Source organism: Triticum aestivum, chromosome 3A (assembly GCF_018294505.1).
Source record: "Triticum aestivum cultivar Chinese Spring chromosome 3A, IWGSC CS RefSeq v2.1, whole genome shotgun sequence".
Lineage (NCBI taxonomy): Eukaryota > Viridiplantae > Streptophyta > Magnoliopsida > Poales > Poaceae > Triticum > Triticum aestivum.
The window spans coordinates 710,774,426-710,785,527 of record NC_057800.1 but is presented as its reverse complement, the minus strand read 5'-3'; the positions used below and the strand labels follow the sequence as shown (position 1 = coordinate 710,785,527).

The 11,102-nt window shown below is 46.8% G+C and overlaps 1 protein-coding gene across 1 annotated transcript; it reads right to left on the bottom strand.

Moving 5' to 3' along the window:
- Positions 1-244: 244 nt before the first annotated feature.
- Positions 245-5,125, bottom strand: LOC123063395 (probable glycerol-3-phosphate dehydrogenase [NAD(+)] 1, cytosolic). Its single transcript, XM_044487158.1, has 6 exons — positions 4,839-5,125; positions 3,889-4,706; positions 2,605-2,826; positions 1,782-2,029; positions 1,390-1,529; positions 245-696 (listed from the first exon to the last, which is right to left on the bottom strand). Exons 2-6 carry the CDS (start codon positions 4,523-4,525, stop codon positions 573-575), a joined length of 1,371 nt encoding a protein of 456 aa, XP_044343093.1. The 5' UTR covers positions 4,526-4,706; positions 4,839-5,125; the 3' UTR covers positions 245-572.
- Positions 5,126-11,102: the final 5,977 nt, after the last annotated feature.

Sequence of the window (11,102 nt, the reverse complement as noted above, 5' to 3'; positions counted from 1 at the left end):
CTCTCCCCGATCCAAACTAATGGTCGCAGCTTTAGTATAACTTCATATTGGAGGCAGTAAATCAGTCTTGTTAGAATTCCTGCTTGGAGTCAACCATACCACTTGTGCAACATCTCTTGTTAGAATTCCTGCTTGGAGTGAATGAATGCTCAAATATTTTGCATCTTTTCTCACTACAGAAGTTCATACCCAGACGACGGTCCAGGAAAAAAAACTAATACTTAGAGGAACACGGGTCGCCGAATCTCACAACTATTTGCATCTCATTTCGTCGAAAACAAATAATTTAGCAGCAAGGGTTAAAAACACACAAATAACCTGTGTCTCGTTCACGCCACATGTTTATTGCCCAAGTAGCAACATATTATTGACTCGATCATTACTCTCTTGTACAACTTGACAGTCCAACAACCCCACAAACTATGGCCGCTGGGGCCTGGGATCCAAACACACAAGCCAGCAGAAACCCGGAGACGCCTTTGCTCAATCGATAATGGTGTGAAGCATGACAGGGTTGGAGCTAATCCAAGCCTTTTGTTTACATTCTAATCATGTACACGGGGCTACCGAGATCACGGCTTCCCAAGGAGAGACGGGCGGTAGAATGTGTGGCTCTGCGCCATCTCGATCCTCTCACGGGGGTCGTTCATGGTTTCGTCCCTCAGGGCTTGGAGGATGTCTCCCACTGGGAGCTCCCTGCAGATTCCAAACAGAAGAGTAGCGTAAGACAGAATCCTGATTCCGATCAGTTGGCAGAAAGGCTCCTTGGCAAAAGCTGATGGTTGATCATGTATTGATACTGTTCATTGTGATGGTTTCACAAATTTGCTCATGGAAAATCAGAGTAAAATGTAATACTCCCTCCGATCCATATTAATTGACGCTAACTTAATACTCCCTCTATAAACAAATATAAGAGCGTTTAGATCACTACTTTAGTGATCTAAACGCTCTTATATTTCTTTACGGAGGGAGTACAACTGTAGTACAAAGTTGTACTAAGTCAGCATCAATTAATTTGGATCGGAGGGAGTAGCAAAACAGAGTATATTTGGCTGTAAGCAAAGGGAAAAAGCATGGCCTCGAATGGGCAAACAACTTTTGATTTGATTTACAGTGTACTTCCTGCAAGTATGCATCGTTGACTCTATCTTGATAAACTGCTGGACCTACACTGAGTTCATGTATCAATGTGTTATTGTCTTGTTAGCAGTTAACCGTATTTCTAGTTATGCTGGCAAGTGACAACTAGAAGCGGCAATGGATTGGACAAGCAAGAAGGGGCATAATTTGCAGTTGAACTATGTTTCAAGCTGTCAAAGCACTCTGTACATAGTCAAAGTAAGCAGAGCAAGCCATATGGAGAATGGTAATAGAGATATCACAGACCTTTTTATCAGAATTCTATAAAGCCTCTTCAGAATTGGGCACAGTTCAGCAGGAGCAACTTGCTTGTTTTCCTCTGGGTGTAGCACACTTAAGCTGGGTTGACTGAGCAGCTCATAAAATGCACCAACAGCAGAAATACCCTGTCCAATGAAATACACAGAGCTTATACTCAGTTAGTGCATGCCATGCAAAACGCTAAAGCGAACCAACAACTCCCAAGCAAAATGGGAACCATTATAGATGACAGGGATTATCAAAATAACTACATAGCAAGAATATCCAGAGGGTTTAATATCTTTTCTAGGTTTTACTTTTCGATATTATTATTCAGACAAGCTCAGCAATCAGAGAAACTTCTGGAAGAAAAGAAAAGAACACTGCTATGACATAACCTGAATCATCCCCTTTCCCTTGATACTGTCACCCATATCGAGCCTGAGTTCTCCCTTCGCTAGCATTTGCCCGTACCATGCATTGCGACCTTTCAGGAGAGTGACGTAAGTATCAGCCAACAGAGGGCCAGCAAGTTTCTCTGGCTGTTCTGTGAGTAGATGGGTAATGAATATCATCTCCGACGTGCAGTGAGCAAAATAAACTGATTTGCTTGTTGCACTCTCGTTTGTTAAAGCTGCCACCATTCCTGAAACAGAGAACAGAAGGTTCTGCTTGAACTGGAAACATAGCACATGGTAGCAAATACCTTGCCATGAAAGAAAGCAAAAACTTCCTTTAAGGCAAGAAAAGGCAAATAACTAAACATCAGTGGGTATCCTAGAATAATAGTGAGACAAGTGTTTAAATTGCCATGGAGCTTCTCAGCTTAGATGTTCTTTCTGTACAATATCAGGACATATACTTTTTGACAATAATGAAACGAGGTTGCTTCCTGTGATTTCAAAAGCTAGCCTGTTCAGATTCAGACACTACTGACACAACAGATCACGTTGATCATTAAACAGACCAAGCAAACTCACACATATCTATGCCTTCTTTAATAATTGAGTAACATATAAGGTAGGAACCGTAAAAGCCAAAATTAACAAATACTCCCTCCGTCCTAAAATAAGTGTCTCAACTTTGTACTAGCTCTAGTATAAATTTGTACTAAGTTCAAGACACTTATTTTGGAACGGAGGGAGTATAATGACAATATATTAATTTCCTTATTTGGGTGAGCAAAATTTTAATATTTGAAGAAGAAAAAAAGACGCTTACCAGCACCAATAGCATATACGTTCTTCAGTCCGCCCATAACCTCATGAGTGACAATGTCACTGTTATCCCAAACAATGAAATGTGGTTGCCTCAAAAACTTAGCGAGAGGTTTCCTCCACTTGGTGGATCCGCAGATTCGAGCATTTGCATATTCTTTGTTATAAATTTCTGAGGCGATGTTTGGGCCTCCAAGATAGAGTATATTCTCAGTTGGAACGCCAGCTGCAATTCATTTTAAAATGTCAGATTTCGAGTAATTTAGATATATAAGGCAAGTAATGAACTCAGGCAATAAAATTTAATTATGTGAGACAGATGGGTACTTGTCAACATTAAAACATCTGTCGGCCAGGTCACAAGATGTGGATCACGTCATTACCATGGCGTATAGTGCTTTGGCGTTAGCTCTTCAAATCGAACAGGGTACATGATGTGATCGAGTATAAGAAATGGTAGGTGATGTATACCCAAGAGGTCACTATGCTAACTGCCATAATTAAGTATATGAGTCCAACAGTGCATGTCAAGATCAAAACGTCTTTCGACGAAATCAGAACATATAGCATACGCTATGAAATCACTCTTTGTAGCATACTCATGCTTAACATGAAAACTCACTCCAAATCCTAGATGTACAGTTTACGCTACTTTTGTATAAAATCAAGTTGGACATCAAATCCATCTCAGGTGAGTAACAAAAAGATAAGATCTGACATAATAAATCAGCAGAAAAATGCAACAGGAAAAGTCAACATCTGTTTTCATGCAAGCAAACTTCAAATGCAATAGGTTGATTTGATTGAGTAAACTGAAGGTTGGTGCATATCTACAAAGTGTCAAAGTCACTATGCTAAGTGCAATAATTATGCAGGTCATGGCAACAGAAAAGTACTAAATGTGTATTTGTTTTTTCCAACTGTAAATTGACAAATAATCAGACCAAAAGACTACAGCAGAATCTCATGTGCGGAAATTATTGCCATGAACTGCAGACAAAAATGTCAAACATTGCACAATACATTATCAAGCCGTAAGCTTGATTTTCCTTTGATCAGAAGTATTCCTTCATAAAGCTTTCACTCAAAAGTTGTTCTCCAGAAAGTTCTCTATTTTTCCCTCTCATCAAACAGTGAGTTGCAATCACCGCAGAAGAAAATAACTAATGCAAACACATTACTCTCTAACCAAATCAATTTCTCTCCCTCATGGATACCAAATGATTGCACGCTTCGATATAGATGAGAATATATGTGACGACAAAGACAGAGCAAGATAAATGCTTACCTGCGGAGCTGATCATTTGTGTAGGCGTGATGATACGCGGAATTGGGTCCAAGGAGGCTTCTATCCCCTTTGCAAGGGAAATGATGACCGGAACGCTGATCCGCTCCTTCCAATACTTGCTGAGCTCCTCAAACACCTCCCTCGTCTCAGTGGATGGCAGGCCATTCACCACAATGTCAGCATCCCAGACAGCTTCCTGCAGGTTGGTGACCACCTTCAACGGGCAGAGGGGCGTGTCGACCATGTTCAAGCAGAACCCATCCCTTAGAATCTCGTCGGCGTACAGGGTCCGGTCACCCAGCCGCGCCTCGACGTACTTGAGGTAGGCGCAGCGGCGGATGAGGCGCCTCAGCACGTCCTCCCGTGAGTTGATCACGTCGAACAGATGCTCGGCGGTGGACCGGTCCACCGCCCGCCCCGGCCGACGCCACACCCGTATCTGCACCTTCTCCCTGAAGTGGCCGTAGGCGTCCTGCAGGAGGGCTGCAAAGACGCTTCCCCAGGCACCGGCGCCGATGCTGACGATCTTGAGCAGGTCGCCGTCGGACTTGCCGAGCAGCCGGCGCAGCTCGTCCAGCCGATCCTCGGTGCCGTTCGCGCCGTTCGCCGATCCATTGACGTGCACGCTCCCAACCATCTCTGATCTCTGCCTTGCAACCCGATCCAGAGAACCAAAAAGGCCTGAAAGGTGTGTGCTCTGGTCGGCAATGGATCGAACACCTTAAGCGCAGGCCCGAGGTCGCGAGATCGCTCACCAACCTCGAACCTAACACTGCAATCCCCCGAAAAAGGTACAGGAGCTGGTCATCCACCGCCACCTACACTCATAGAAAGTGGAACGGTAATCAAACAGAAGCGGGACACTGCACCCCGGCGCAAGAATAAGTAAGCGGATGCGGATCGAGGCGAGCAGAGCAGGCCGGACGGGAGGCGTTTATGGCTGCACCCACCTCCAGCTCGAGGAACCCCGGGGCGGAGCTGGCCGGGCGGGAGGCAGCCGGCGCCGCGGTGAGGTGGCGGGACGGACGGATGGATAAGTGATGAGGTGGAGGTGGGGTGGGGTGGATGGAGGGAAGCTTGGGTTGGCTGGCGTTTTAGTAGACGGGGGAGGTGGGTGGCGGCATTGATGGGGGAGATGGGTGCCGCAGCCAACCATGCAGTGGCCGCCATTAATGAGTGGGGGAGGCGGGGCGCAACGGTGTCGCCGCTGCTTCCCGAGCTGCCCGTGCTCCTCTGTCCCGGGGGAGACGACGACTGAGTGTTCGTACAGAAAAAAAAAAGATCAACTCCGGTAAACGGCACGTACAACTAAACTAATCATGGGCCGGGCCGCCCGGCCAGACGACCCGGCCCAAGCCTGGCCCAATAATACCAGGCAAGGCTGGGTCAGGCTTGCCGTTTGGGCCGGGTTAAGGCGCTGTTTTGCAGGTCCAAAAGTGCATTCAGTCTGAGCTTCACTTTCTCAATATTTTGCGCCGGATCGTTGGGCTTTGGGGCAGTCAAAAAACATTGTTTCGGCCGGGCTTTTGGGCTTGTTTTTAGGCTGGGCTATGGCTTGAGAAAAGGGTCATTACTAGACTTCGAACCAGGCCCGGGCTTGTAGTCTAGGTGTTCGGGCTTCTTCAAGCCTGGCGCGTAAAGGGAACTATGAAGCATTGCCGGGTCATCGAAACCTCACGGGTGCTGCAACGTAGCATCGTCGGTCGACGGAACCTCATGGGTGCTGCAATGGAGCATCGCCGGCCGACGGAACCTCACGAATGCTGCAACGGAGCATCGTATGGCACCGGAACCTCACGGGTGCTGCAACCGAGCATCGCCTGCCGACGGAACCTCACGGATGCTGCAATGGAGCATCGCCTGACGCCGGAACCTCATGGGTGCTGGAACGGAGCATCGACGGCTGACGGAACCTCACGGGTGCTGCAACGGAGCATCATCGGCCAACAGAACCTCACAGGTCCTGCAACAGAGCATCGTAGGACGTCGGAACCTCATGGTTGGTGCAACGGAGCATTGTCGGCTGACGGAACCTCACGGGTGTTGCAACAGAGCATCGCCGGCCAACGGAACCTCACGGGTCCTGCAACGGAGCATCGTAGGATGCCGGAACCTCACGGGTGCTGCAACGGAGCATCGTCGGCTGACGGGACCTCACGGGTGTTGCGACAGAGCATCGCCGGCCAACGGAACCTCACTTGTCCTGCAACAGAGCATCGTAGGACGCCGGAACCTCACGGGTGCTGCAACAGAGCCTCGCCTGCCGTAGAAACCTCACGGGTGCTGCAACCGAGCATCGCCGGCCGACGGAACCTCAGGATGCTGCACGGAGCACCGTCCGACGCCGGAACCTCACGGGTGCTGCAACCGAGCATCGCTGGACGCCGGAACCTCACGGGTGCTGCGATGGAGCATCATCGCCCGACGGAACCTCACGGATGCTGTAGCGGGGCATCGCCTAACGCCAGAACCTCATGGTTGCTGCAACGGAGCATCGCCGGCTGACGGAACCTCATGGGTGCTGCAACAGAGCATCGTGGGCCGACGGAACCTCACGGGTCCTGCAACAGAGCATCGTAGGACACCGGAACCTCACGGGTGCTGCAACGGAGCATCGCCGCTGAAGGAACCTCGCGGGTGTTGCAACAGAGCATCGCCGGCCAACGAAACCTCACGTGTCCTGCAACGGAGCATCGTAGGACGCCGGAACCTCAAGGGGGCTGCAACGGAGCCTCGCCTGCCGTCAAAACCTCACGAGTGCTGCAACCGAGCATCGCCGGCCGACGGGACCTCACGGATGTTGCACGGAGCGTCGTTCGATGCCGAAACCTCATGGGTGCTGCAACGGAGCATCGCCGGATGCCGAAACCTCACGGGTGCTGCGATGGAGCATCATTGGCCTACGAAACCTCACCGATGCTGAACGGGGCATCGCCTGACGCCGGAACCTCATGGTTGCTGCAACGGAGCATCACCGGCTGACGGAACCTCATGGGTGCTGCAACAGAGCATCGTCGGCCGACGGAACCTCACGGGTCCTGCAACAGAGCATCGTAGGATGCCGGAACCTCATGGGTGCTGCAACGAAGCCTCGCCTGTCGTCGAAACCTAACGGATGCTGCAACGGATCATCACCAATGTTGTTATGGAGCATTGTTGGGCCGTTGTTGCATCGTCGGTGCTATAATGGAGCATCGCTGATGCTTCAAAGGGGTGGTCGCAGGCTCACAGCGTCGTTGCCGCAACCCGGTACTGCAGTTGTGACCGGTGCATGGCGAACTCGTGAGTATTTTTCCGTGCGATGACCAGCGATGTTGCATGGTGCAGGCTAAAGCTGGTGTTGCATGTGTCCCAAATGCGGCTCGTCGCGTTGGAAATGTGGATTATGTGCAGGCTGAAGCTGGTGCTGCATGTGGCCCAAATGCGGCTCGTCGCGTTGGAAGTGTGGATTATGCGTTGCACTCATGTACATGCCTGATGGCTGACTAGAGTACCTGCGGGATAGATATGGCATAGTGGGATGAAAGCGACGGCATGATCAAGGAATCAAGCGGCCAAAATCGACGTTGATGAACGGCTGGCTAGGCGGCTGATCTTAGGAAAAGATCAGCCGACTGATGCCTAGCAGCCACCACTTCTATAGCCCATACAGCAACCGAAAGTGATGTTTCCCCTCCCTCATGTATCCCCCTCTCAAGAAAAGTGATTCTAACACAAGGATTTGAACACAATACTAATAGTAGAAAATAACAACAAAATTTGTTGTGATGTGTTGTAACTGAAACCAATTCGTGCCCAAATGAAAAAAACTAGCCGTGCCCAAACGTAGATTTGCTCCATGGCTTTAGTTTCTAGCTAGGGTCGGTAGTCTAGCTACTATGCCGAGTGTAACGAGAGGGAAACTTCTCAACACTTTTTCTTCTTGTGACCAGTTGCGAGAATTGCTTGGTCGTGCTGTTGGCTTGGTGTTTAGAACTGATCTCTGTCCAAATAATTTGTGGCAGTTTTATTCTTGGTGTTATATGTTCCTTCGTGCTGGTCCTAAGTTATATACTTTTGCTTTAGGCGATCTAGAACTGCAGCAACCGTGTGACCTTTGAGTTTAAACATTCAAGTTCACCTTTTGAAGTGGTGTTTTCCTCTTGTGTGTTCCTGAATTATTAGGCAGGTTTGCTGAAAAATGAAGATCAAGGTGCAATGAGGCTAGGTACGATGATGCTCATAAAAAGTGCGACCAACATGATGCGGATTTGTGCTGTCGTTCATGACGACTCAATGACAAGCTGAAAGAGAATGTTTTCATCTAAGTGTGTGATACGTCTATTTTGCATCATGCTTTTATATCAATATTTATTGCATTATGAGATGTTATTTCACATTATGTCACAATACTTATGGCTATTTTTTTTATTTTACAAGGTTTACATAAGGAGGGAGAATGCCGGCAGCTGGAATTCTAGGCTGGGAAAGGAGCAAATATTAGAGACCTATTATGCACAACTCCAAAAGTCCTGAAACTCCACGGAACACCTTATAATAAATAATGAAAAATCCTCGCCAAAGATGAAGACCAGGGGGGCCACACCCTGTCCACGAGGATGGGGGGTGCGCCCCCCCTAGGGTGCGCCCCTACCTCGTGGGCCCCCCTAGTGGCTCTCCGATGACCATCTTCTGCTATATGAAGTCTTTCGTCGAGAAAAAAAATAAGAAGCAACCTTTCGGGAGGAAACTCCGCCGCCACGAGGCGAAACCTTGGCGGATCCAATCTAAAGCTCCGGCAGAGCTGTTCTGCCGGGGAAACTTCCATCCCGGAGGGGGAAATCATCGCCATCGTCATCACCAATGCTCCTCTCATCGGGAGATGGCAATCTCCATCAACATCTTCACCAGCACCATCTCATCTCCAAACCCTAGTTCATCTCTTGTATCCAATTCTTGTCTCCAAGTCCGGGATTGGTGCTAGTAGGTTGCTAGTAGTGTTGATTACTCCTTGTAGTTGATGCTAGTTGGTTTATTCGGTGGAAGATCATATGTTCCTATCCTATATGCATATTAATACCCCTCTGATTATGAACATGTTTATGCTTTGTGAGTAGTTACGTTTGTTCCTGAGGACAAGGGAGAATTCTTGCTATTAGTAGTCATGTGAATTTGGTATTCGTTCGATATTTTGATGAGATGTATGTTGTCTAGCCTCTAGTGGTGTTATGTGAACGTCGACTACATAACACTTCACCGTTATTTGGGCCTAGAGGAAGGCATTGTGAAGTAATAAGTAGATGATGGGTTGCTAGAGTGATAGAAGCGTAAACCCTAGTTTATGCGTTGCTTCGTAAGGGGCTGATTTGGATCCATATGTTTCATGCTATGGTTAGGTTTACCTTAATACTTTTGTTGTAGTTGCGGATGCTTGCAATAGAGGTTAATCATAAGTGGGATGTTTGTTCAAGTAAGAACAGCACCCAAGCACCGGTCCATCTACATATCAAATTATCAAAGTACCGAACGCGAATCATATGAATGTGATGAAAACTAGCTTGACGATATTCCCATGTGTCCTCGGGAGCGCTTTTCCTTATATAAGAGTTTGTCCAGGCTTGTCCTTTGCTATAAAAAGGATTGGGCCACCTTGCTGCACTTTATTTACTTTTGTTACTTGTTTCTCGTTACAAATTATCTTATCACAAAACTATCTGTTACCACTTATTCCAGTATTTGCAGAGAATACCTTGCTGAAAACTGCTTATCATTTCCTTCTGCTCCTCGTTGGGTTCGACACTCTTACTTATCGAAAGGACTACGATAGATCCGCTATACTTGTGGGTCATCAGTGTCGGCCTGGAGTTTCTTCCCACCAATCCCATCTTTAGGTTTCCTACCTTGTTTGCTCCTGTGTGGGTGTTAAACTATTTGGCTCATGCCCGAGCATTAAACTCTTTCAGTTGGGCTAGTTTTTGAGTGTCGCCTGGTTTTCGTCTCATAGTGGGTGTTTCGACAGCGAGCACCTGCGGTGGGTTTCCTGACGATGTTAAACTCACTTTCCCCTTTTCCGTCCCCTGGAACTCTTTCTGGTTCATATGCTTGTATTTCCGTCATTCAGTTAATGGAAATGAGTTATGCCAGTTAAAAAAAGCTACCATGCCCGAGATTGTGTGTACTAAAAAGACCGGACCAGCTAGATGAATACAAATATATGACTAGTTGAAATAAAGGAAGCTCCAGCATCTCTCGCCATTCAAGATTAGGCAGTTCGGCCTCGTCCTTTGTTGAAATGAAAAGCAATTCCACCACTACTCCTGATGTCTCATATTTCCATGTGTTTTTGTATATTTCATTCATATTCTTCTCTCGCTTTCTTGATATTCTTACTGACTACGAAACATGTGATGTCATAAGGTAGTGCTATCAATATATTATAACAAAGTGAAACCATATTATTTGCTCTATTTTTCTGTAGGAGATATATTTATTCCATTGACGATGAAATGGTATATATAAGAAGATAACGTTCTTCATATAAGAAAGGGTTGGCGTGGTGTAAGTAAGTATGGAAAGCATTGTATTTACAAGTGGAGGTTGGTGATGTAGATTTTTTTATCTTTTTTTACAAGAACAGAGTTGCAAAACTGGGCCAGAACTTCTCTTGGTGTGGGTTCAATGGTGTCTTGTTATGGACTCCGATCCATTGAGACTGGCTAGGCTCTATTCAATGGTATAGTGGCACAAGTGGTGCTTATCTCTAGGAAAGAAGGTGATTCTACCACAAAATATATTATCTAAACCCAGAATTTCATCAAAAAGATAGTGATAAAATCTGAACCTGGGATTTAAAAAAGATAGTGATAAAAAGTGATTGAGATGGATCAAATTCAAACCGATCCTCGAAAAAAGTAAGATCATAGAAAGGCCACATGCCACTTTTTTTTATTGGCGCTAGTGTGGTAATCCTGTAATCTAGCTACATGTGGCAAGCTCGCAACTACCGAAAGAACCAGCCAAACAGATACAAATAAATGGCAAGTCATAATAAAGAAAGCTCCAGCATCATCCACAAGCAACACTCTAATGGGTAGTTCCTCTAATACTCATGATGCCTCCTATTCCCCTGTGTTCTAACATCTTCCATATTTCTCTCTTTGATCTGTTGATGTGAATACCACCTATTTGATGAAATAAGCTAGTACTACTAACATGTTAAAAGGAGTGGACGGTGG

Coding starts and splice junctions, on each gene's coding strand:
- LOC123063395 (XM_044487158.1), bottom strand. CDS start 4,525: ATGGTTGGGAGCGTGCACGTCAATGGATCGGCGAACGGCGCGAACGGC. Junction 2,827..3,888: donor ACAAATGATCAGCTCCGCAG/GTAAGCATTTAT, acceptor AATGAATTGCAG/CTGGCGTTCCAACTGAGAAT. Junction 2,030..2,604: donor CGTATATGCTATTGGTGCTG/GTAAGCGTCTTT, acceptor TCTCTGTTTCAG/GAATGGTGGCAGCTTTAACA.